At 34.7% G+C, this 27319-nt stretch overlaps 1 protein-coding gene across 3 annotated transcripts in view; it reads right to left on the bottom strand.

Annotated features, from left to right (window-relative positions):
- Positions 1 to 8353: 8353 nt before the first annotated feature.
- Positions 8354 to 27319, bottom strand: part of DACH1 (dachshund family transcription factor 1) — a 406379-nt gene continuing 387413 nt past the window's right edge. For all 3 annotated transcript variants that reach the window (XM_037800622.1, XM_037800620.1, XM_037800621.1), the window contains one exon: positions 8354 to 8592. In XM_037800622.1, the coding sequence (XP_037656550.1) occupies positions 8555 to 8592 (38 nt within the window). In that variant the 3' untranslated portion in view covers positions 8354 to 8554. The remainder of the gene's footprint in view (positions 8593 to 27319) is intronic.

Below are 27319 nucleotides of genomic sequence, written 5' to 3'. Positions count from 1 at the left end.
AAAAAAAGAAAGAAAGAAAAATCTAAATGCAAAATAACCAATGACATAATGAATGCTTGTAGTGAAAAATGCCATCAAAATCAACAGGGGAGTATACCCATTCTATTCAAACATCACAGGAAAACACCAAAGTCAAAACCATTCTCCCAAGTCCCCTTATCCACACCCCCATTTTCAACAGCTCTAGTGGGGAAATCAAGAAGTTCATCTTCCTCTCTTCTCACCTCCCCTACAAAAGTGCAAGGTGGGGATCTGAATCCTACAGCCAACCGCCAAGCAGGAGCTAATCTGTCTTCTTTCCTTCTACTGGCTGGAATAGGCAACCCTCACTGGCAGCGCGATGAACCTCCACTCCCACCAGCTGGTAGCAACAGGACTTAATGAGGCAGTGCAAGGCAGGGTTCATCACCACGATAATTCACACCCCACTCTTTTCTGAACTTCCCATCTTACCCAGTCCCGTAAGAAGCTGCACCCCCATCTCTATATGGCATCAAGAGGCAGAATGAGCTGGTGCGGGTTTCCCTCCTCTAGTAAAAGCAGGCAGCTAAACTGCTTGCACCCCACCCCAACCCCCCACCTTGCAGTTAAAGGGCAATGTGAGTCAGCCCTCCACTGGACCACTCATACATTTGTGGTGGGAATGTAAAACAGCACAGTAACTCTGTAAAAGGGTATGAACATTTCTTACAAAACTAGAAATGTGATTACCATACAGACCATCAGTTACACTCTTGGGAATTTATCCTGGAGAAATTAAAATTTGTGTCTACACATTAAAAAAAAAAGGCAGTTTTATTCAAAATAGCTACAAATTGGAAATTTAAAAAAATGTGTTTCAGCATGTGAATAGTTAAATAAACTGTGGAACATCCATTCTGTGGACTAATATTCAGCAATAATAAGGAACGCAATAACTTGGATGGATCTCAAGGGCATTATGAGGTACGAAAAAAGTCAACCTCAAAAGGTTACATATTGTATGATTCCATTTATATAACTTTCTTGAAATGACAAAATCATAGATAAAACAGATTAGCAGTTGCCTAGGTTTAAGGAGATGGAGAAGGATATTGGTGGCTGTGGCTATAAAAGGATAGCACAACGGATCCTTGTGAGGGAACTGTTCTGTATCTTGACTATGCTGGTGGTCATACGAATCTACAAACGTGAAAAAAAATTGTATACAGCTAAAAAGGCACACAAGTGAGTGCGTGTAAAACTGGCTCATTTTGAATAAGGTTGGAAGATTGTATCAATGTCAATTTCTTGGGTGTTACCATTGGGGAAAAGATGGTTGAAGGATACATAGAATATCTCCATATTATTTCTTACAACTGCATGGGAATTTATAATTATCTCACAAAAACACTTCTAAAAATAATAAATAAATGAATAAAGTTGCGATACATTCCAAGGGAGACACAAGGTCATCATGCAAGTAGGTATCTGGAAGCTAGTTTTGTGACCATAGCTATCCATCCACCTCCAACTTGAAAAAGAAATTTAAGATATGGGATAACGCATTGGAGGTAAGAAGAAGGGCTAGTGTGGGCTGGGGGTTGATTTGCATCCAAGCCCCTTCAAATACCCAGAGAAGGATAAACGACTTTCTTTCATCCAAATCCCACAAAAAATAGACATAAATGGGATTGCTCAGAGAATCTATTTGTCCCCTAGAGATTATTGGCCACGGAGGACCAATGTCTATCTCACATTTGAATTTTACAGAGTAGGAACACGTCTGAATCACTGCTCTGACAGAGATACAATGTGCTTCATTAGGGACAATGTTGCCACATTCCCAGTGTTTGTTGCAGAGAAGAATTCCTGGGTATTAACTGTGGATATGTGTGGGACAGATGCAAGAATGTTTGGAGCAGAGAGCTGGGCCTAACTGGATGCTCAACAGACAACAGAGGAGCCCTAGATGATCTGTCAAAATGGAGATGTAACTGGCTGCATCAAGGCAACTGCAGGTGAAGGATTCCCCAGGGATAGTGGGTGCCCGCAAAACCCACAGAGAGTCAGCTTTAAGCTACCTGTCAGATCCAGATGCTAAATCAACATTTGTATTAATCAATTAAGAATTTTCTACCTCCTTGGGTTCCTCCCCTAAAAATACACTGTGCTGTTAGATCATTTGCCTGTTTGCTCTTAGCTCATATCTCCTGCCCTTATTGCAGGAAACTTCATTTCCCAAGATCCCTTACCCATTATCATTTAGATCCTGGTATATACGTACTGTTGTTTCACAATCACTATCTGCAGGAACAGAAGAAGTATATGTAAAGTGTATACTAAAGAGCAAAAATCTATTTATGGAAGGAAGGAGTCATTCAGCATAAATGAACCTGTTCATGATAACCTGATAGGTTTAGGTGAAAGATCCCACTCAGTGTCAGACTCTTTTTCTAAGTTTAACAGGATGAGTTAGTAAGGAAAGGGTTGACTGGTTTCCTGAAGTCAAAATAGGATTTTTTTTAAAAAAAGAAAAAATAACTTTCACTAACTTCATCATGATCACTTCAGTCCTAACATTGATTTGATGGTTTGTTTGTTTGTTTGTTTGTTTGTTTTTAAAAAGATCTGTTTAAAATACAGTATTGAAAGTGATTACACCCAATAGAAAAATGGGATGCATAGTGCTGGAGAACTATCAACCAATTTACCTTCATCTGTTGCTTAATATAGTAGACAAAGTTTGGCAAGAAACTAGCATTATTTAATGAGCAGCCCAAGAACCTGAGAGAAATAGTTTAAAGCTCTGGAGGTCTCCCTTATAATAATCACTATCTGGGAGCTAAACTCACTGTAAAATCAAATTCCATTTTGATTTGTCTATGGTGTTTTCAAGTGTATATATTGGTAAAGCTTTTTTGGTGGTTGCTCTAGGCATTGCATTATATATATAAAGCTCACTGTCTACTGGAATTGACCAACATTTTAACATTTTGAGTAATTGTAGAAAATTTACTTCCCTTTAAGTCCCTTTATACTACCTCACTTATAATGTAGTTGTCTTGAATATTTCCTCTACTGATACTGAGGACCACTGTAGACAGTGTTATAATTTTGCTTGCACAAGCCTGGCAAATCTCTGAGAATAATAGTGCTGCTTCTCAGAGCTTGGATCTGAGACATGAAACCAGAGGGTTCTCCTCATACACTGTGGATTGAAGAAGACCCTTAGGACTTTCCGAGGGAGGAAACCTCAATAATATCTGGGATAGACATTTTTACCTCCTTGTACAGTTGGTACTGGGGTCAGATTTATCAATACTTTGATTTACAATAATAATAACAATAACAATAATAATGTGACTTATTTTGCACCTGAATGGAAGGATTGCAAAATTTGTATCCAATTCAGAATTAAGTTCACAATGCTAAAATTACTTTTTTAAAACATTTGATTTTACAGAACTATTAATTGGCTTGTGAAGCATCTGCACACCTCACAACACTCCCACTCCCACCCCCAACTACCTCCTGCCCCACAGCAGAAGTCACAACAGTCGTTTTCTATAATGTGATACTGGCCATCCTCTTAGCCATTGGTCCTTATCCTTAGCTGCATATTAGAATCACCAGAGGAAGGTCAAAATCCTGCTGCCCTAGCCCCAACACCCAGAGATTCAAATTTAATTGGACACATAGTGTTTAAAAATTCCCCTGATGGATGCTGCCAATCTAATTCCTCCGGGCATGCAGTCTGAGTCGAAGCAATTAGAACTCGAAAGGATTCTGATTTAGGACAAGAGAGAGCAAATGAATGGCTCACTTCCTCGGGCTGGATCTCATTCTGCTGAATATAGAAGAGTCAAGAGATGGGACAAAAGAAGCAAATATGCCTGCACTGAGAGAACAAAGAAACAGAGTCACCAAGAGGAGCAGAAAGGTGAAGGTAGATGTCCCTGGTCCCTGGACCATGGCTGGGACTTCCATGGGTACTTCTGCATCTTTACTACCAATTCCTTTCGCTTTTTAACTACGTAGGCATTTCTTGTTCCTACATGCTCCAGAAGAGTCCTAACTGACCCAATCCAAGAGTTCAACTTAAAATCTCCAACTCATTAATTCATAAATGTAAAAGATGTGGGCACTACAAATGTCACTCATTGCCTAAAACACTCATTTGGCATTTAGGAGTTGAAACTCTGTTTAGGCCATTACTCCCCCAGTAGATATATGATGCTGGGTGATTGAATTTTGATGTGAAATTGAATATTATACATCTATGCTCAATAGTCTGATCATTTTAGGAATTTGTTGTTTGTTGATAGTAATTTTTCAGTGATTAAACAGGCTACTCACCTGACAACAGTTTGTAACCATTGGCAAGAAGAATGATGTGACTAAAAATAATGAATAAATAACATGGAAAGAGTAGCTAATCTGGTGTATTTTTCCTGTTTTTCAATTTCTGCATAATTGTCTGACTCCCAAATCATCTTTACACCGTTCTCTAGAAGATTAATGTTTAAAATGGGTCACTAGATTGTTACCAGCTAGTGGAATGGTATCTAAATCTATATGCTTTTAATACCAGCTCTGTGTTCACGACAGAGTAGATTCTCATGGATCTTTTCTTACTGAAAGTATGACTTCCTATTCAAAAATATATTATAAGCATCTTTGGGATAGAAAATAGGTTTTCAAATTCCATAATGTAGTCATTACAACTTCTAGCACAGTGCTTTGTGCAGAATAGAAGCTTTATTAATGAATACTGCTTAGGTGAATAAATGAGGATCAGTTCAGCTTTTATATATCAGTTGTACATATTGAAGACAAATGTGAGCACTGAACCTTCACATAAGGAACAAATAATGTTTTTAAAATACTTTTTTACAATGTTTTAACTCTATTAACATCTCTACTTCCCACATTTTAAAAATGTAATCCATATTACCTTTATTTATAATTTACTCTTTCCTAGAAACAAATAGCTTTTGTGTAAAGTGTAAATTTGCTAGTCCCACTGAAAACACATAGGGAAAACAACCCAACTTATCACTAAATTCCACTAACATGCAGAGACTGTATGATGTTCTACCATAAACCTTACTGACATAGGTACATGATGGCAGAAGACAAAAATGTGTTTGTAATGGTCACATAAACATTTTAGTTTTTTATTATGGAAAAATCACAATTTGCAAGTATACTATTCCAAGAGCTCGTTGAAATAATTCCTTTATACAGAAAACAAATCCATTTTCCATTCTCTTGGGAATTTTAAGAATATTCACAGAGATAGCAACCTAATATTTCTTCAAATACTGCATTTTAAACTGGTTAAAATGTTTATATATTATTAAAAGATATTGGAATTTCCAAGTTTGAAAGGCATTTTCCAATGATAGAGATTGAAAGCAAAACACTGAGTTAGAGTTACAAATCTACACTCATAGATATGGGAATAATATATTTTGTTCCATCAACATGTCTACTTTACATTATTCAGCACAAAGCTTTGTGAAATAAGAATCATGGGAATATAAGAATATAAAGGAAAAAGGTACAAATAACAGCTTCATAAACTGAGAAATGTACATAAATAAATCATGTATATGTGGGCAGTTTGCTTAGCTGGCAAGAAACAAAATATGGAAAATCTGCTTGTTAAACAATAACTACAGAGTGTGCTTTTATGATGTTTTTCACCACAGTAATTCATATTAGAGATAGAAGCAGTTGCATGTTAAATAAAATCATCGAGCATTGTTCCCCTTGCATTGCAAAAAGCTGACTTATGTTGTTTTTAGATGCCTCCCATTAGAAAGTAAATATTCCTTCAATGCTACGCATTTCACAGAATTTAATAAAGACGAACTGTAAATAAAGTCACAGGGAGATTTCAGACAGTTTTATTAGGAGATTGTTGAAAAGAAAAAGAAAATTAAATACAGTAACAGTAAACGTGGTTCTCACATTGAAACCAGGCTCAAACAACTAGGCTACCATAGAAAAATTTCCAATTCTTGCATTATGATGTAAAAACAGATTTTGTACAGATTTTGTACAACAAAATTCGTAATAACCTTTTATCATTTTTAGAAAACTTTAAATATATAGATAAAAATAGACAATTTTCATAGGTCCTACATGAAGATGAGAATGTTCTGTTCCAAGGGCTTGCATAGAACGCAAATGTGTTTATAATATAGAACTAGACATTAATATTTTTAGGATTATAAAAGCATGGAAACCATAAAATGGGCAAAATTTCACTTATCTATACCAAACAACAAATTTCCAAACCAACCTGTGTTACTAAAAAAAAAAAGGGGGGGGGGGCAAAAACTTAAGTTACAGACTTAGAACAACATTTCATGAATTGTAATATTTACAACATGTTAGTAAGATTCTCTCAAGCTATAGCTGATAGCGTTTTTCTTTAATCCTTGCTAAAACTTCCTTTTATGTTGAACCAAACACTAAAGCATTGTCAAAGGTCTTGAAAGTATGTATTTTAAAACTATTCAACCTACTTAACAGGTGACTCTATGCAAGGAGCAGAGCAATGGCTGATTCTACTACATATGTACGTTGTAGGCATTTTTAAAAATCCTTCAAAAAATGTATGATTCAAAAGTTTGCCACAAGTCCATCAGGTTTTAAGTGTCGTAATCCTTTAAAGACCACATATATGGAAAAACAAACCAACAAAAAATACATGTAACTCAGAATAGAATCTCTTGTGCTCAAACAACAAAAGATGCTTATGGAAGAACTATGCTTAGTAATCAAGGGTCTACAAAGCATTCAGTGACAATATTTTAAATAAAAATATTGCTCCCTTTTTAAGCAAGCTAAAATAGGAACTGTATATATAAGCATTCTATTTGTTTTAAAAAAATGGACTTGGTTAATAGTGAGCTACACAAAAGAAATATATTGTGAGGAAGACCTAATAACTGTGGAAGTATAACGGCAAAGTATCTATAGTGTTAAAATCATTTGTTAACCAAATAATTCATACCCAATCAGAACTATTTTAAAACATTTTTAAGCCAGTTTTCTGCGACTCTTACAATTTTGCTGTTTTCTGATAATAAATAATGTGATGACCATAAAATGTTAAGATGACAATAAAATCATAAAATGTACAGTAACTGTGCTGATTCATATCAGTCTTTAAAGGTGAAACTCCAGATAAGGAAAAAAAATAAACGATAGAGAGTGAGAGAGAGAGAGAAGGTAACTTCAGTGTGTACTAAGCACTGTTTGCAGCTTTACTTCCAGTTATCTGCACCAAAGTGAAAACACATACTGTAACTTTCAAAAAGACAGTGAAAATAACACGTAGCCACCCTTCCCTCTGTCTAGGGTGGGAAGCACAACACATTTTAACTTTATCACTCAGAGATACATGGTATTGGACTGATACATCAAGGGTTTTGTTAGGTTTTGTTTTTCAGCAACATTAACATATAAAAATAGTTCTGGTGTTTTGATGTACTGCTCAGCCACAATCCATTCTCAATAGTGCTGTTTGGGGCACTAACTGGGGCTCAATATACAAATAAAAGCAGCTGACACAGAGTTCTGATGTCACCAGATGCTCAAGATCTCATTCATTAATACTGTGACTCCAGACAAATATTTACATGCCTGCATGCGTTAAAACCAGAAAGGCGTCTTTCTGACCAACAGGGTGACAAAACATATTTTCTAAAATTTTCATTTTCCTAAATTCTAGTATACTACTGCATACATAATACCCTCCTGTGTGTTTATGTTTATATACTGTACATGTGACCAACAGTTTGAATAAGAAGCAACATTATTATTTTTAATTCTATATACCACTACGAGTTTGGAATGAAACTGTTACATTTCTATATTTGATTTTATCCTTAAGAAAAAAAGATCTTAAGTGAAACCATTTGGCTTATAGTCAATGCTTCTTTTTTCATATGCAAAATGTTATTTCACTGGATTGTTGTCAACATCCATTTGTTGGTCCTTTGGAAAGTAGGTGACAAAAAATCTTCAGGAGAAAACCCACAATTAGAGAGTTTAAAATTGAATGTAACAGAATATTACTCTTTATTTTGTTGATTTTTTTTTAGGCATCCTCTATGCCCTCTACAAGCTCATTTCCAAGTGTTCCTGCTGGTTTTTGGAGGACATAATTCTGTAAATCTGGGTGACCGTTGTTACAAGAGTCTCTTGATGTGCTCAATCAAATACAGAATTTTCAGAAGAGGACAATGGTTCATTCCATTAAAAAAAAAATAGCTAGATCTTACTCAGACCTGCTTTTAACTCTGTATACAAGTGTCCAGCAGCAAAGTTGCAGTTATTAACTGTAAGAAGTCTGATACTTGTACATTTACAAACATTTTGGGGTCTCTGGCGTAAACCACAGGTGAAAATCAATGGAGACTTTTTTTTTTTTGAATGCTTAAACTTCTGAAGAACATTAATACACAAAATTGAGGAAGTTCCCTTAAAAGGACTTTATTTTTTCCAAACTTTCCAATGATGAATGTTTAACTGCAAAGTTCTTTACCATAATCTGGATTTCTTCAACAGGAAAGATTCAGTACATAACAGTAGTTTTCAAATACAGTCTTCCATCTAAAAAAGAATAATAAAAAAAAAATTAATGACGTGGCAATTTTGGGGAACAAACATGAATATAAAAACAGTGTAACCTGACGTAAAATTTATAGGTTTTTATTCTAGTTTCACTTGCTTAGGAAGTAACATTTCTCATATATTCCTAAAGTTAATTTCATAATTACATGGAGTTTAAAAGATCAAAAAGAACACAGCATTTGTATTTCTCATAAATATATATTTGCTATTTTGGTATCAGTTCCAAGCACTCAGAAAATAGATAAGAGTATGTGCACGTGCTTTACTACTGATATGCAAAGCTAGTTGATTTCTGTTGAATGACAATTACTTCCTCCAAGCTTGCAGAACTAAATTTCCTCTGAAAGCACTCAGGTGTATCTCTATCACGAAAGACAGAGCTCCTATCTTACTTTTTAGCAGTGTTGTTAAATATACCATGTAATGTAACTATTGTGCACATTTGTTGCGATTTATATGAAAGCCAGCTAGGTTTATTTCATCAATATCAGTGAACTATATAGCCTCCTGAAGTGAGATTAACCAGGCAATTAAATGTTAGGATGTGAGTATATTGCTCAGTTTTTACCAATTGGGAAGCACACAGTTGTGTGAAAAGGAAAAGGAAATCAAATCCTGGACACAATGAATGAATCCATTTGAATGAAGTAGAAATAAGAAATGGGAAATTAAAAATCCAAAGCAAAAAACAAAACAAAACAAAACACAAAAATGAAAGTCTATTTCCCAACTGTAAAATTCTCTAAACTTTCCACTTTGTGGTGTGGTCCAAATTTTGGATGTGTTTCTGTTACTATGTCTAAACTTCAAGTTTCAGAAAAGGAAATTTTTCCAAACATTTAAAAAATGTATGTTGCCATACATATGTTTATAAACTGATATCTTAAAGAATCAAAATATAAGGAAAACAAATAACCTACAGTAGATCCACATAACAGAAAGGGTAATTTAAATATTTGTAGATCTCAGTTTCAACAACAAACTAATTAAGTGCTTTTGCATATATAGAAAATATTGCAATTCATCAGTAAGGAACTTAGCATAGACATTAAATCTTTTTTTTTTTCTTCATAGAATTCTTGACGTGCCCAAACTCTGTATTCCAATTACATATTTTATCCTAGCCTAATTTGTAGGGTTGAAATATAGCCTCGGGAATAGCATGGAACTCCGTTTTGTTCATTAACATATCCAAAGCTCCTAATGCATGTTCAATAAACTTGTGCTAAAGAAAGAAGGAGAGAGGGAAGGAATCAGGTATGCTTCATGTGATTTATACAGACTAGATATTGAATCATATATATATTAAACTTATTGTGGACCAATCAAATCCACCCTTTGCCCTCAGCAACATGGGCGAGGTCCATGAGATTAGTCTCACACTGGCTAATTTCTAGGAAGGTGTGTCAATTATTAGTTGCCTCTGTAAAATTAATCCAACACAATGTTAAGGATAGTGACAACATTTACTTGAAACTCCCCAGATATCCTTGGCTTTCCAGTTCTGCAATCGTATGTCAGAATTGTTCTTAATATTTGAAACATCCAACAATCCTACTTAGCACATATTCTCTATCTTGAATTTTAGAATATTTAAGTATATCAAAGAGTTGGTCTTGTCTTAATCCTAATCTAATTAACAACTGTTATTCCTCTAATGATAGAGATAGGAAAAATGAGAACAGCATCATAGATCAGCTGGCTATCCACAGAAATCACCAATCACAATGAAAATATGTCTCCCGTAAACAGGACAAATACTTGAATATATGCTGTAATCTAAAATTCACCAGTGAAAAGTATTATTAATCCTACCAAACTCTATCTTTGAACAGATGACTTAAAGGCATGCAAGAACCATGCTGTCTAATCACACTAGATATGTGTCATAAAAATCTTTTATCTCCTTTGGCTCCTAACTATAGTTGCTCATTGATACTAAATATTTATATAGCCTAGTAATGGCCATTGGAATAATCAATAAAGACATAACCTTCTAAATCAAGCATTAATCAAATATCAATGTAAAAGCTGTATAATTTTAATGAAAATTTCTTTCTAGTAAGGATATGACAATACTATGCTGACATTTTGTGAAATATTTAATTTTTTGCATGGAATATGGCCTGATTTCTTCTGTTTGCTTGGTTTGACTGTGTCCACCTGAAGGACAAAACTATGTTATTCTTATCCACTTACATTATATAAATGTACTCAGACATAATGATCTTCTAGTTTCAGTTAAGAAAAAAAAATAAACTACTCACTTTGCAAATAAACCTAAGCTACTCAATATTACAAAAATATACAACACACTAATATTTCAGTCTTTCATATACTCAATACAATGGCTAATAAAAGTTGGAGCTTTTTAAAGATAATTTTGAGTCTAATGGTTTTTATTACATGGAACAGCATGAATAAAAATATAGGGATACAGAATACTAAAGTAACATAAATAAAAATCTGGGGATACAGAATACAAAAGTAACTGAAGTAGTAGAGTACTGATACTTTTACCAAAGCATTCCAATTCTAGTCCCTTAACTGATTTATATGTGCTTCTCATTTCTTTCAATTGTCTCATTATTTCTATCATGTCTTTAATCATGCTGAGAGTATCATTCCCATTCCCATTTAAAAAAAAGAAAAAAAGGCAACATTTGTTAGGATTAGGCAGGGGCAATTGAGATATTCTTGTCTTCTCCCAAACTCAAATTCCTTCAAGTGAGGGCTTCCACCATTTCTGTAAAAAAGTAGTGATTTATTCAAACATAACATTTTAGCACTCACTGTGAATCTTTTAAATCACTATATATTGAAGACAACAAAATTAAAGTCTTAAAAATAGTTTTTTTTATATATATCTCTGGTTTCTACAGTATATAAAATAGAAAGACTCAAGAGCAAAATCATCCATTCAATCTGAGTAATTGTTCTTAAAATTCCACATTCACATTTCTATCCAAATTCTTCACCAAGGTCTATAAGGCGCTCATAAACTGGTAGTGGGTTTCCTCTCCAGTCTTACTTCTCACCCGTCTCCCGTGGCTCCACGATCCTGGCCCTCCTTTGCAATCCGACAGCTAACCAAACCCTGTACTGCGCTGGAGTCTTCCCACCTGTCTCCTGCTTTGAAGGTAAGCCCTTCCGCTTGCCTGCTTCCTACCCCCGCTGCTAACTCCTACTGACTTTCTCTAAACAAACCACTCTTTATGCTCCCATACAAGCACCCTGAGAATGAACTCCATAGCACTTGTCTCCCTTTGTCATCACACACGGCAAGCCTACCACTTGGGGAGCCCATGGGGGCGGCAATGTCTGTCTTCCCACTGCCACACTATACCTCCAGCCAAAAGGTATTTGTTGAATGATAATGAAAGGACATCAAAATAATATTGCAAATATGGGGGAATGAGTATTTCTTCAAGGTTACAAAACTGTTCTCTAATATTGTACACATACACATTAAAAAAAAAAGCAATTTCCATTTTCAGTGGTTACTACAAAAAGATATATAGCAAAAGAAAATCATTGTGCCACAAGGGATCATGACTTTGAAGGCTATCAAATAACGTAAACTAAAACAAATTACATTAAAATATAAAAGAAAATATAAATTTAAATAGATTCTTTCACCAAAACATTAACATGTCCAAAAGGCTGATTACTTCCACTATTGTATTCATTGCATTTTATATAATATTTTATAAGCAGTGGTGTTAGAATAAGAATTTTATTAGGATGATGCCTGCCCTAAGAGTTTTGGCCTCAAGTGTTAAACATTTGGAGAAAGAAATTAATTAATATGCCTATGTAATAAGAATGATCTTCAGTATATGAGAAAGTTTAAAGTCTAAAACTCAAATTTAAAATAAACTTTTGATTTTCAAAATAAACCATTTCAATTTTATTGTTATTTTGTAAGCATCTTTACCTTGGATCATATACAAAACACTTTTATAAAAATTATATACATACATATGTGCTCAGTATCTGATCTACTATAATCACACTTTTAATAAATATGTCCCCTATTACATTTTGACTAATGATCCTAACAGATGGACAAATGCATCAAGCACTAAAATTGTCAGCTATAAAATAGATCCCACCTGCTACAGTAAAGGCATTGCCATCATAAAATACTACTTAGACATGAGAGATTCTCTGCCACAGCACTGACTGGAGTCACAAATACACCCAACATAGAAAGACCCTGAAAAAAGTGATGGCCTTTTTCCCTTTGCAACAGACTAACTGTAAAAGCATCCCTACTTCATAATTTTTCATTTTTATTAAAACATACTTGTGGCAAATTCAAAGTCTATAGGAAGAAAAGAAGTTTTAACTGATTTTATTTTGTTCCAGAGACATTAGATTGACACTGGAACCCATAGCAGAGAGCAGCATACCCACAGAGCCAACTACGGGCCTCTGAATGATGAGGCTGTGGTTCTGTCTCAGGCCCCTGATAAACCACACGAGTGGAAGTTGAATGGCAAAGGTGCTGGCAGTATGGGCCCATAATTCAAACCATGCCATGTTTTCCTTTTATATAATAGATGTTCCAATATTCCCTCCTACTCTGACTCTTCCAACAGGAAGAGAAGCCATATGGCCATAGAGAAGGCCCTGCGAGGACAAGGTGCTGGACAAAGATCACTGGAATCCCTGAGATGTTTCTATGGCTGGGGCCTCATTATTCAGAGATGTGCTATTTGCATCTGGAAATTCAGAGGACGTACTGATTTTATTTTAAGGTGTGCCCTTTGCGCATTATATTTAGCCCATAGTCAATAATCTCACATCTGTCTCCCTTTTCCTAAATTGTCTAAATTTATTTATTTTTGCCTGTGTTGGTCACAGAAAAAAATGTTTTCCCTGTTTATTCCTAGTGCTAAGTTAGGTCTCGCCAAAAAATTATGCCTTGTTATCCTAAATTGATGAGAGTTTTACTTTTACATCAAGTAAAACTGGCAATAATGATTACTATCATTATAATTAACACTTTCTGAGTACCTATTCTGTTTAAGGCGTTTTATAGATTTTATGTCTAAACCTCCCAAAAACTCAGCAAAAGAGGTACTCGGTCCATTTTATAAATTAGGATATTAAGACTCAAAGAGGTTAAGTATCTTGTCCATTTTTATAGAGCTAGCAAGAAGAAATGCAGTGATGGGATATTTGTGTGACTCCAAATTTTGTGTTCACGGTACCCCTTTTCCTCTAATAAGCAACCGGACTGCCGAGGAAGCAAACAGGGTGCCTGACTTGCAGAGGTAGGACGTGATCCGCTAAACACCTCAATGCTGTCCAACTTGCTATTTAAAGATCTGGTCCTTGCAGCTCTCCCATGGACAGAGGCTTCCTTTAAGGCTGCAGAGCCTCAAATATACAACTTTATATCAAAATGAGAATTTGGGTAGCCTGGTTTTGGAGAAAATGCCTTCCTTGACAGAATGATTGTTTGCTTTTGTCTGGGGAGTTGATACGACAAGAAAATCATCAAGTTAAACTTTGTGCATGGGAGTACTTTATTCACAAGTCAGTTCTAATTAAAAGCATTTGGGAGTAGGAGTTGAATGAAGCTATTTAAATTACAAATTCCTAATAGTTTCAAAGTTCATTGTGATTTGATGCTTACAGCTATAATTTGGTATATGAGAAAATATCTAAATCACCAGATAGTCTATTGCAGGTGTGAATTTTTTGTATGCTGTCTATTGTTAATATGCAGATTTAAATTTGCAATGAATTGAAGAAAAAAATTTAAACTTCTTGTTAAAAATGGATCTTGAGTTTTGAAGTTGAAACAAACAAACCAGACCCCATACATGAAAAGACATTAAATGTTATGTATTTGCTATGGGCAAGGAGGGAGAAATGGGGACTCTTGTTAGAAAAACTTCCAGTTTTGTTTTGTTTTGTGTTCCTGTGGTGGATTTTATTCAGTATTTTTGCAGCTATTAATTATTAAATGGAGTTACTGATAAGGTTTAATTCATAGGGACAGATACAGAATTTAGCTTTTATTCCATATATAAAAACTAAAGTATTGGATACCTTGATCATTTATTTAACAAACTAATGAGATTTTTTTGATACTAGTCACATTATATCATGATTTTATATTAGAAGATGGCATTTCAGTTGGAACAATTTTAAATTGCTTAGCTGGGTGACAGTGAAACCCAGTTCTTTCATTGTGTGAAAACCATGTAAAATCATTTACAAGGGAGCACTCTATTGAATACATAACATACAATATGCAAATGTATGTTCCAGTTTTAATAGAATTCCCTCACAAACATCCATAAGGATCTCTTACTTGTCTTTTTCACAAAGGGCTTAATAAATCCCATTTCTTGTTAGAAGTTTTATTTAAAATGGCATCTATTTTTTTCAAAACTTATTTCCAGACAACTGTAATCTAATGAAGTCTGCTGCTTTCACAAAATGGTTGTACATGCACATGCTTCACTACTCTAGAGGGCAAACATGTAAGATCACATATCTAGAAAGTTTAATATTTACTTATAGGATATGATATTAATATACAATATAGTAGCCCGGAGCCTTTCTCAACATAATGTCTTAATCATGTGAAGTAAGAGAAACAAAAACAAGTGATGGAAATGAATGTTAATGACTCATGTGATATTTGATAAGACAACGAAAGGAAGTCAAAATAAAAGCAAACAAACAAGAACAGATGGGAAGGATCTCTGTCAAGTCATAACCCCTCTTCTAAAACCACCAAAGGAAGAAGCTAATTAAAGAAAATATTGTTTCTTGCTTTTTTTATAATTTTATATTTAGAGTGAGAACATTCTGCTACAGCTGAAGCAAAGAAGCAGAGACACAAAGTCTACATTTAACATGAGAAATATTTTAAGAGAGATTGATGTTCCACACAGATCCATTTATATGAGGATACCCAGTAGACATCATTTCTTCTTACAAAATGCAGATAACTGTACAGCAATTTCCAGAAGTTTAAACACTAAACATAATCAAAGTCGTGCTCAAATAGAATTATAAAGTAAATACTGAAAAAATTGCAACACATTTAGAATCACACAAACCAGGGTTATAACTGGGGAGACTCAGGACTACAGAGTTGGGCCTAAAAGGGGGAAGAGCTAGGCTCCAGGTCTCTTTTGAATGCTTTTTCCATAAGCACATGATGCTTTTCCAGAGAATGGGCACAGACAATCTATGGAAAAGAGACAGCAGCTGGGTTATGGTTATGAATTGAATTACGTCCCCTACAAAGTCACATCCTGGACAAAGCCCTGGTCCTGTGTGAGTGAACTCATCTATAAATAGTATCTTCAGAGATCCTATTTGCATGAGGCCACACTGAATCAGGCTGGGCCTTAATCCAATGTGGCTAAAATCCTTATAAGTAGAGGAAATTCGGACACAGTCAGTAGAAACCAGAGGAGGAAACAGGATGAGACAGAGTGTCAGGTGACAGAGGATTGTTGGAAAGCCATCACAAGAATACTATAAACTTTGGAGAAAGCATGGCCTACGGGAAGTCTTGATTTTGGACTTCTAAGCCTCTGAAACTTTGAGCCAATAAATTGCCGCTATTTAAGCCAAGCAGTGTGTGGTATTCAACACAGCAGCCTTGGCAAACTAACAGTTTTTCATGTGTGTACAACCCAAACATCATAGTACAAGTGGTAGATAATGGATTATCTAAGGCAGCAATATGGCCCAGCTTGTTTGAAGTGAGCATAGACGCTTTGACGTTTTATTATAAGGCTAATGTGAAACAAAGTTCTTGATCGTGCCTCGTACTGAAGACAAAAAATTATAATTAAGAACTGTTTATATATATTTCAGCTCTCTTCAAATATGAAAATGAAAGACCAGAAGCCAGTTTAAAACATATTCCAAAGACAAAAGATCATCTAAATTTATTATACATTGTTGATAACGTAGCTACCTCTTCAGGCAAACACAATGAAGATGAAACATGGTTATTTCTATGCAAAAGTACTTACTAGCAGAAACTGGATAAGCACAAGTCACCAGGAAAGATCTGAGCTCAAACATGACAATGACAATTTAAAGTGGGTGAAACAAAACTTTGGATATTGTCAGACTAGAATGGATCATCACTGGGTAAGCAGGTATGATTTCAACATTCTTTCTAAATGGGAAACTAAACTGACAAACCACCAATGAAAGCTGAATTGAAGAATGAAAATGGAAGGCATTTGAAGATCTGCAGACGGCGGTGGTTAATCTTAGCCAGCTTGGAGTTATTTAGTGAACTCCAGCCCCAGGCAAAATAGATTTCCTAAATGGCTGCATCAGTTTACAACACCTCAGTGCCTCTGAGAAATAACATTCTTGTGTCAGTATGTTAAAGGAGTACAAGGCCCTTTGCCTGAATTTCAGGCTCAATTATGATTTCATGCTCTGTGTGGGCAGGGAAGAATTTGCTACCAAAGGGAATATGATGCTGCTTTACTGGGTATTAAAAATCTTTTATTCTGTAACTCAAGAATCTTCCTCAATTGGGGTGTAAATCTGAGCCTTATAGTTCTAAGAACTCATATCCTCCTTAAAGTATAGATAAAACAATATTCTTAAAACCACAACATGGAGGAGTGAGGAGATGGCAGAGCAGGAAGCTCCAGGAATCAGTCCGTCCACCACAGAACTATTGAACCAGCAAGAACTGTCTGAATCAACTATTTTCAGTCTCCAAATCTAGTGAAACACTGCAGCATTCAGAGAAGACCAGGAGGAAGAGGCTGATAAAATTGTGGTAAATGCTGGTGAGTTTTACTCTCCTGCAGCTGCCACAATCCCCCTACCAGCAGCCTCAAGTTGGGCAGGAGTGGGAACTGCAGCTCCGGGTCCTGGCACAGCTTGTTGGTGACAGGATGGGACAAGAAGACCTAGTCCTTTAAACTCCAAGGGTGTGTGGGTTGATCCCTGATAACTGCTATTGATGAGCTACTTCAGATTGCCGGAGGCTGGCTCTGAAAGTGACTATTGTTCCAACTCCTCTCAGGCAAGGTTACAGAGAAAAGACTGTAACCTTCCTCAAAACTAGGGAAAACAGTTTAAAGGCTGCATTAACAGACCAAGCACTGAATCAAGAAAACAGCTTCAAACATGACAGAAAAAGCTCCTGGTGCCCTTATACCCTCCATAATGCAGTATAGAGCCAGCGTGCTCTCCCACTGTGGATCCCTGGCCCTGCTCCAGAGGGAGAAGAGTGATCCCTTTGCATGTACTGAGGTGCATGTATGTCAGTGCCAACCTTCCAGGTGGAAGTCTAAGGGACTGAGCTGGGGAACTTGCCACAGGCTTGCCCTCCCAGAGTTTGGTCTGTGTAAGAAACAATTAAGTTGAAGTGGCCTGGAGAAAAGGGCTATCTCCATTAAGTCACACAAGAGAGCTCCCAGGATGGTGTAAAAGTCCATTTCAAAGGGAATAGAGGAGGCCATCACTGGTACATCTGTAAACAGTAAATGAGGGAATTTCAATGGCTTCTAACAAGCACAAGCTCAGGAAAAGAAGCAGACTCCCTGATTCCATGCAAGCTCAGATAAGACAGAAATGAATTTGTACTTTGCATTTGCTTCAGGCAAAGCTCTAAAGGAGACCACCAGCCAAAGCAGAGCAAATCTGCAGAGACTGTGAAAGTGCTTTCTGCTTTGGTTAATTTGTTTTGGCTAGCTCCTGGAATTCAAGAAAATCTCTGTCATATTGCTAACTGGATACAAACTTAAGGAACAGACAGCTCAGGGACTAAACCCCAGAGTTAACACTGTAAAATATTAAAATGTACAGTGTGCAACAAGAGATTACAAGACAAACGAAGAAACAGGAAATGATGGCCAACCCAAAGGAACCATACAAAACTATAAAAATATAAAAATACAGAAACCATCAAGAAAGAGGACAAGACTTTGGGCTTATTGGACAAAGGCTTTAAAAAATGAACTCTAATATGCTCAAGGAGATAAAGGAAAACACAAAGAAAGAATGAAAGGATATGGAATGAATCATGAATGAACAATATAGAGATCGCTTTGAAATTCTCAATAGGAACTAAACAGAAATACTGGAGTTGAAGAACACAATAACTGAAAAGAAAAGTTCCCTAGATGATTTCAACAGCAGACTGAAGGTGGCAGAAGAAAGGATCAGTGGTCTTGAAGACAAAACAACTGAAATGACTCAGGCTGAGGAGAAAGAATGAAAACAGAATTAAAAAAAAAAAAAAAGCAGTCAGAGCTTTAGACACCTGTGGAACACCATCAAGCTTACCACTATATGTATTATGGGAGATCCAGAGGGAGAAGAAGGAGAGAAAGGCGCAACAAGAGTATTCCAAGAAATAATCACAGAAAACTTCCAAAGAAGCTCAAACAGGATAAACTCTAAGAAAACTATGACCAGACACACAGTAATCAAACTATCGAATGCCAAGGAGAAGAGTGCTCTGAAAGCTGGAAGAGAAGAGCAAGAAATTATGTAAAGGGGAATCTCAATAAGATTAGTGCTGATTTCTCATCCAGAACCATGGAAGCAAGAAGGCAGTGGTATAAAATATTTTCAATGTTGAAAGAAAAATAATTGTCAAACAAAAATTTTATATCCAGTAACACATTCTTTCAAAAATAAGGGAGCAAGTAAGACATTCCCAGAAAAACAAAAGTTGAGGGAGTTCATTACCACTAGATCTGCCTTACAAGCAATGCTATAGGGAGTTTTTCAGAGTGAAAGTGGATCCAAGTGGCATAAAGCAATAAAGAACTTCTTAAAGGTAACCATAAAATGCCAGTACTATTGTATTGTATATTATGGTATGTAACTTCACTTTTTACTTCTTACAGGTGCTAAAATGCAAATACTTAAAAAATAATGACGCATCTATAGTTCTGGACACACAATGTACAAAGAAATAATTTATAACAAGTACAAAAAAGGGTATGGTCATGGAGGAGTGTAGAAACAGTGTGTGTATATGCTACTGAAGTTAATTTGGTCTCGAATCAAATATGTTTGTGACAGATTTAGGAAGTTAAATTTTAACCTCAAGGTAACCATGAAGAAAATATATTCAGAAAGAAATGACAAGTGATTCAATATAATAAGAAACAAAAAATCAAATAAATATGAAAGTAGGCATTTACTGAAGAATTGAGGATCAAAAAAGGCATGATTACAAAGACAAAATAGCAAAATGACAGAAGAAATCCTGTATTATCAGCAGTTACTTTAAACGTAAATGGATTGAACTCTTCAGTCAAAAGGCAGAGACTGGTAGAATGGATAAAAAAGCATAACCCATCTATATGCTCTTTACAAGAGACTCACCTTAAATGCAAAGACATAAGTAGGTTGAGAGTGAAAGGATGGGGAAAAAAAGGAGCCAAAAGAGAGCTAGAATAGCTATACTAATATCAGATAAAATAGACTTTGAGCCAAAAACTGTTAAGAGGGACAAAGAACGTCATTATATACAGATAAAGTGGTGAATTCAATAAGAAGACATAACAACTAAAATACATATGCACCTAACAGCAGATCCCCCAAAATATATGGAGCAAATATGGCCAGATTTGTAGGGAGAAATAGAAGATTCTACATTAATAGTAGGATAATACATTATAAACCTTTCAATAATGGGTAGAACATCTAGACACAGGATCAATAAGGAAACAGAAGACTTGAATGATACTTAAACCAACCAGATCTAACAGACCTATATAGAACACTTTACTCCACAATAGCAGAATGAACATTCTTCTCTACTACACATGGATCATTCTCCAGTATAGTCCATAGGTTAGGTCATAGAACAAGTCGCAATAAATTAAAAAATATTGAAATCATACAATGTATCTTCTCTGCCTACAATGAAATGAAGCTAGAAATCACTAACAGGGGGCATAATGGGAAATTCACAAACATGGAAATTAAACAATGCACTCTTAAAACAACTAATGGGTCAAAGAAGAAATCACAAGGGAAATTAAGATATATGTTGAGGAAAATGAAGTAAAAACACAACATATCAAAACAGATAGGATGCAGCAAAGGCAGTGCTGAGAGGGAAATGCTTACATTAAAAAAGAAGAAAGATCTCAGGTCAGATACCTAACCTCAAACTGCACTTAGGTTACCTTAAACTGATTGGAAGGTGAGACCTCCCAAGTTCAGCAAAGTAAAATATAATGAAACCCCCTGTTACATTCTCCATCCCTCTATTCCTTTGTAGGAGAAAGAAGACTAAGAAACAGGGATGGAAAGAAATAATCATTTGAGGGCACACATCAACTTGCACAATGAATGGCCAAATTATCTACTATGCATAACTAAAACAACTTAGATAAAAAAGTGATGCCTTGCTTTGATAAAATAAGGTACTGCAGAGAAGAGGAAACAGTGATCTTTCAAATCAAGCCTTTGCATCCTTTTAGAACTGCAAGAAGACAAAATCCTCTGTGAACAAGCTGAGTTTTCAGAATAAATTTGTTACTCTGGGAAATAACCAAAGGTGGCAATTAGAAGGGCAGCACTTGTCAGAACCTAGTTATTTTCTTTTATGTTTGCAGGAAAAAAAAAAACACATCTTTTTTAAAAGTTTAGCATTTCCTTTTTCTCTTTTCTATAGTATTACTAATTCACTGGTAATTTTATAAAGATTATATTTTAGGTTAGAGAAAGTGAGTGAATCAAGTTCTAAATCTCTAGAGCCTTATTTAGCATATTTTTACAAACGTTGAAGTGAATTACTGGTCTACTGTTAAATATGACAAAAAAACATTTCAATGAAAGATCTCTGATTTTTTTCCAATAAAAATGGACATTTTAACTAAAAAATGACACTTTTGTGGAAAACAGCTTTTCTTTATATCTAATGGGATCATAATATTATACTCAAATATAACATTAAGAAAGGAAACACACAAAAAACTGTCTAAACATTGAGTTAAAGAAACACATCTTAGTTATTCAGTAATTTGGTTCCAAGATGTAAAAGTCATACTGATCAATCTGCTATCACTTAAAAGTCTATTTTTCCACTGAAAGTGGAACATAGTATGTTCTCACATTATTGTTATCTATTAATAAGACAAAAGAATTTCCAAAAACCAGAGAAATATTAAAATTTGCTTACAATTGGCTTACAGCTAGTATGTTCTAGACATTTCTATTTAAAGGTAGGAAAACAAGGAAATGTACATCTAGAAAGTGGCAATAACTCTGAGAAATATCATGTAAAACTAACTTATTATGAAGTCATTTCTAAATATGATTAACCTTTGAACATGTGTATGCTGGCTCAATGTGTGGGCTCATTTCAGGTAACTGCATGAATTAAATGTATCAATTTCAAAAAGGCATTATCTTATATTTTTCAATTTCACACAATATTGGTGAAATTTAGAGTTGATATGAGCCCATTTTTTACTTGGTAGTTCATAATAAAAGGTTTGCAAACATTGTTTCGGCAGTGGGTAGGGGGCAACAATAAGAATTCCATACAGAAACTATTAAATAAGGTGGACTTCTATGCATTAAGCTTAAAAATTAACACATAACTGAATCAGTTCAGAGTATGTAATGTTACATTAAAGACAGATTAGCAAACAGGCAAGGAAGCATGATGACTAAAAAAAGAAGGGATATGAGAATCAGAGGGACTTTTGTTCAGAAATGTAGCCCAGAGAAGGTAGAATGAATCAAGCAAATGTTGGCAATTGCCCATTAAAGACTGACATGAACATCTGGTCTACCTTTATACATATATTCCTTCAGTCTGCTAAATATTTGCACAGTAAATTCTTCAGCCTCACCAGGTAACCTGACAATTTTACTTTCTGCATAGCTTGCTGTGGTAGGCATCCTCTAAGATGGCCAGCAAAAGTCCCTGTCTTGGTATTCACATCCTCGTGTTATCTACTCACTTTAAGTGTGGGCTAGACCTAGTGACTTGTTTCTAATGAAGAAAATACGGCAAAAGTGATGGAATGTCACTTCCAATATTAGGTTATAAAAAGACTGTAACTTCCACCTTACTGGAACTCGTGTGCGCGTTCTCTCCCTCTCCCCCTCCCACCCTCTCCCTTCTCCCTTTCTTGGTCTCCTGTAGTAGGCTGTTATGTCATGGCCCAATGGAGAGGAACAGTGGCAAGGAACAGAGGATGCCTTGGCCAATAGCCAGCAGCCAGTAAGGCTTCACAGTAAATGTAAGACAATAATTGACAATAGTCTAATCCTTATATTAAACCAATGTGCAGATAATAATGATTGTGATTAAACAAGTCACTTGATACAATGTAGAAGTAACTATCCAGTCAATTGTATAGATCCAGAATGCTGAGGTTGCTACAATTTAATGAACACCAAAAAAGAAAAAAGAAACAAAGAAAAAAATATTTTATATCAGTCTATTAAAAGTGTCTAGAAAGATACTGTATTGAAAAAGAAAGCAGCCTGTTTACTGTGCCCCTCAAAAGTTTTGATTCAGTGATGGTGACTGGCTGAGATCAATTTTGATTATGTCTGGTACATTGCAATATTTGAAACTGTTGTACTGTTGTTTATTATGCTGCATATTTTCCTAGAACAAACTTAATTTTTTGCAAATTGATCACAAAAATATCAACAAACAGGCCACAATAATAACAATATATAATAACAAATGAAAGGGCACTAAATAGAAAAAGACACTAAATTAGAAGACTAAAATGTAAAACAAAGGAAAAAAAGACAAATGCGCTGACTTAAAAAAAATATTCAATGCTAATAGATAACTTTGCATTTTACAAATCATCTATTCTAGAAACAAAGAATTTCAGGAAATATGTGAGCAGTCTGGACTTCCTTATAATTTCAGTTTATTAAAAATTCCAGTTTTTTCTCAGCATATATTAAATTCATGAGATTGCCAAATTTCTTTAATACAGTTTCATAAAATAAACACAAAAAACTCTAAAACTAAACATTTAGATTATAATAAATGTGCATATATTTAAAAAGAAGATAAATGCTGATATATGTATATTTCATGCCCACTGTGATATTCTGCACTGGGTCATGGTGGTGTAGGCCACTATTTCCATCAAAATTAATAGCTTGTGGCTGTGGTTACTGTCAGTATTGCCTTATTTTCCCATCACTAGCAATTGTAACATGAATAAAATTAACTTGTGTCACAATGTAGATCATTATATCTTGAATTAGAGTTAGATTTCTGGAAGTATTATGAATTTAAGGAACTCATTTAGACATGTTGAAACCACTTTAAAATAAAATTGTTTTCTTCCTACCTTAGAGAGTATATGCTACTCTTTTAGGGTTAATTCACAGTTGCACTGAGACAACAGCAAACTGTTCAACATGAGGAAAACAGCAAACTGTTCAACCTTGAATGCCTATTTTTTACTTTAATATCTCTGATCCCCTATCTCTGTTTCAATAGGACAGACTTCAGTTCCTTCTCTTAGGAAAACTACTTGCATAGCTACCAGTATATTAACTTAGAAGTTCGGGAAAATAAAGCATGCCTACTTTCCATTGGGTCATTGGTGTCCGCATGGAGTCAAAAAGTCACAGCCTAACCCTCTGCCTTTAACATCTCTGGTTCCTTATTAATTCAGGGCTCAGATAGGAATTCTCTAAAGATTACAGCCCTACACAGACACTTGATGATGACTATATTATCAAATACTGTATGTACTTAGAAATAATGATGATCTTTAAACTTAAAATATAGTGTAGGACTAATATTATTTTGATAAAACACACATTTTGTGATAATTCAGAACACTATCACATAAGCATTTTTTTTACATCCAAGTCTAAAGAATAAAAAATTTTTACTCTCCATTCATCACAGCAAGACTGTATTGTACTATTCAAAATGATTACAAAGAATATCTATGCAACAGAGGGAAATGCTTACAATGAGAGTAAATTATTGTGGTTTTTTTGTTTATGACTCTATTCAATGCAGTTTGATTACTTGAAAGGACTGGTATCCAACAAACTGCCATATGAAACAATATCATGAAAAATACATCTCTCTTAATGCAAGAGTTGAATTGATAGTTTGTCATAGGTAAAATCTGCAGAATCAACAAAGATGCAAAATAAATAAGTCAAAATATGAATTATCTAATATATTGCTGTATATTTTTAGCAGTCTTTATTCTAATTTCATGTACATACTCTAGCACTGTAAATTTTGGGTCCCAGTTTTATTACACTCACTTTCATAGACCACTTTCAATGCTGAGTAATCCATCCTTTCTACCTACAGTGAAAAAATCACATTATGATTTCTCTATTTTAAAAAAATATATACATTAGGTCATTCATTACAAATAAGGATGGTATAAAACGTTACAGAAATACATTAACTCATAGTCAGTTGAACATACTTTGCATCTCAGTGTTGCATTTATTACTCTTATTCTTATTGTCTTTTAGGGGTGGGGGTAGGTTGTCCCTCTTGCTTTTTCAGAATAATGATAACATCAAAGTTATGCAGAGAGATTCAATATTTTCAACATAAAAGTTCTTGTGCAGCTTCAATAGGTCCAAATTTTATCTTTTGTCTGGACCTCAGCTCTATAAGTATTTAGGTGCTTCCTCTACCACTCTACCTAAATGCCCTGTTATCACAAGATAGCAAAACAAGTTTATCATCATTTTCCCTAGCCTGGATCACTTTCCCAGATTACCTATTTCAAATTTCTAGAACTGTTTTCCTGTTTCATTTTCCAAGTTCTGACAATTTGATTTCCCCTTGAATTTCAACTATTCCTCCCACTCTATTCCTTGTTCCCCACCAGAACGTGAATCTTCATCACCTCATTTCTAATTACAGTCTTCTTTTCTTTGTCCTCACTTTAATCAACATTTCCTATGCAATGTTTATTTTCATTTGTGGATTTGGTACATTGATTTCAGATAAAAACAAAAGGGAGAGGAACAAGTTTTTATTTTCATAAATATTGTTTAAAAATCTGCCCAATGCCATAATCAGAAGCAGCCATGATATTTATTTCTCATGTTTGCAAAAATTATATGAAATATGTCAAAAATTTAGCTTCTCAAAAGATCTAGACTTAATGTATCTAGACATACATAATTCTTCACCAATCATCTATTTAAAATGCATTGGTTTGCTTCTGCTCTGAACCCGCTTCTGCTCTGAACCCGCTTTGTTTACATTTCTGAAGCATTGGTTCACAGAGTTCTTTAATTCAAAAAGAGTGACAAATCTTTCACATCTTTCAGGAAAAAAATAAAATTTTCTAAATTTTAGATTTTATCTATTAAATTAATTTTAAGCCTTGGATGCATGCTCCCACTAGCATGCTAGTGAAGTTTTAACAAAGCTAAAAATGAACTCAAATGTGAATACTTCAAAATATGATTTCCTAAAATGTTTTATGCAATATATTAATTTCTAAACATAGAGACATGCATATATGACAGAGCCCTATTTTAACTTATTAAAATTGTTCTTGTTTCAAATTATAAAATCAAATGTATAAATACTTCATACTTTAAAACAAACAACTTGACTTACAGGTCCTACCAGCCCTAAGCAATACCCTACAGCCACAGTTCTATCATAGCAGTTTAATCTATCCATATTTTATTAGAATTACTTGTATTTCTCTTCACCCTACTGAATTATGCCTTATTTATTAAATTTATATATTAGAAAAGATATCATGTCGTTTGCATTTCTTCTGGCTCCAGAAACACATAAGCATTTGTTGAAGTGAACTGAATTGATTGATTGAATTCAATCTATCTAAAACAGATTTATCAAGAATTGGTTACAGCAGACAGTTTGCCAAAATTCTTTCTATGAGATATCACTACTTTTAACTCAATGAAAAAAAGCTTCTCTTGTCAGATGATTCTAAGAAATGCTAGTTTCATAAGTCAAGCATGTTTAATGTCAATGACTTTTGGGATCTTTAAAATACTAAACAGTGTACTTTGAAAATCTAAGAGAATATGTATTTTATAAGAAAATTAAATATAATACTCTTTTTTTTCCCACAGAGAGACAGTGTAGGACTAAGGTTCAAATTGGGGAAAAGATCTAATTTCATATTTCAAAAAATGAACAAATTTGTTCTCCCAAACTGCTATTGAGATGATTCACAGAGTAGGACACTGATAACATTCTGGAAATCATGTAGGAGGGGCAGGTCCATCTGTGTTTTTTCCATACATCCTCAGACACAATTCTTTTCAGGTACATAGACTGGCACAACAGCCTTACATGAATTACCATTGGGTCCAAGTGAGGAAATGAAAACAAATTCCACTTTGTTAAAAATTAAAACAAAAAGATGCTTGTAACTAGAGTGATATATTAAATCTGGAATTTGAGGACTTAGGTTTAACTGTTCACTCTAATAAAGTGAAGAGTATGTTCAAATCCAAGTGACTTCAAATTCAAATGTGAAGAATCCTTTAGCCCTTATTTCCAAGATAATATGCTAAGTTTAGTTAATATTTTCCAGAGGCAAGTGGCATCTTAAGGATAATGCTTATGATACATGAGTACACTGCAGTGAAGATTTTGTAGCAGTTGTAGGGGTCAGAGTGATTTTGGGAAAAGAAATCAGAAAAATATTTAAGTAAAAGAAATGAGAAAAGCAATTCTAAAGATACACTATAACTT

Source organism: Choloepus didactylus, chromosome 12, assembly GCF_015220235.1.
Source record: "Choloepus didactylus isolate mChoDid1 chromosome 12, mChoDid1.pri, whole genome shotgun sequence".
NCBI classification, from domain to species: domain Eukaryota; kingdom Metazoa; phylum Chordata; class Mammalia; order Pilosa; family Megalonychidae; genus Choloepus; species Choloepus didactylus.
The sequence above is the reverse complement of the archived record's forward strand: the minus strand, read 5'-3'. Positions and strand labels throughout refer to the sequence as shown.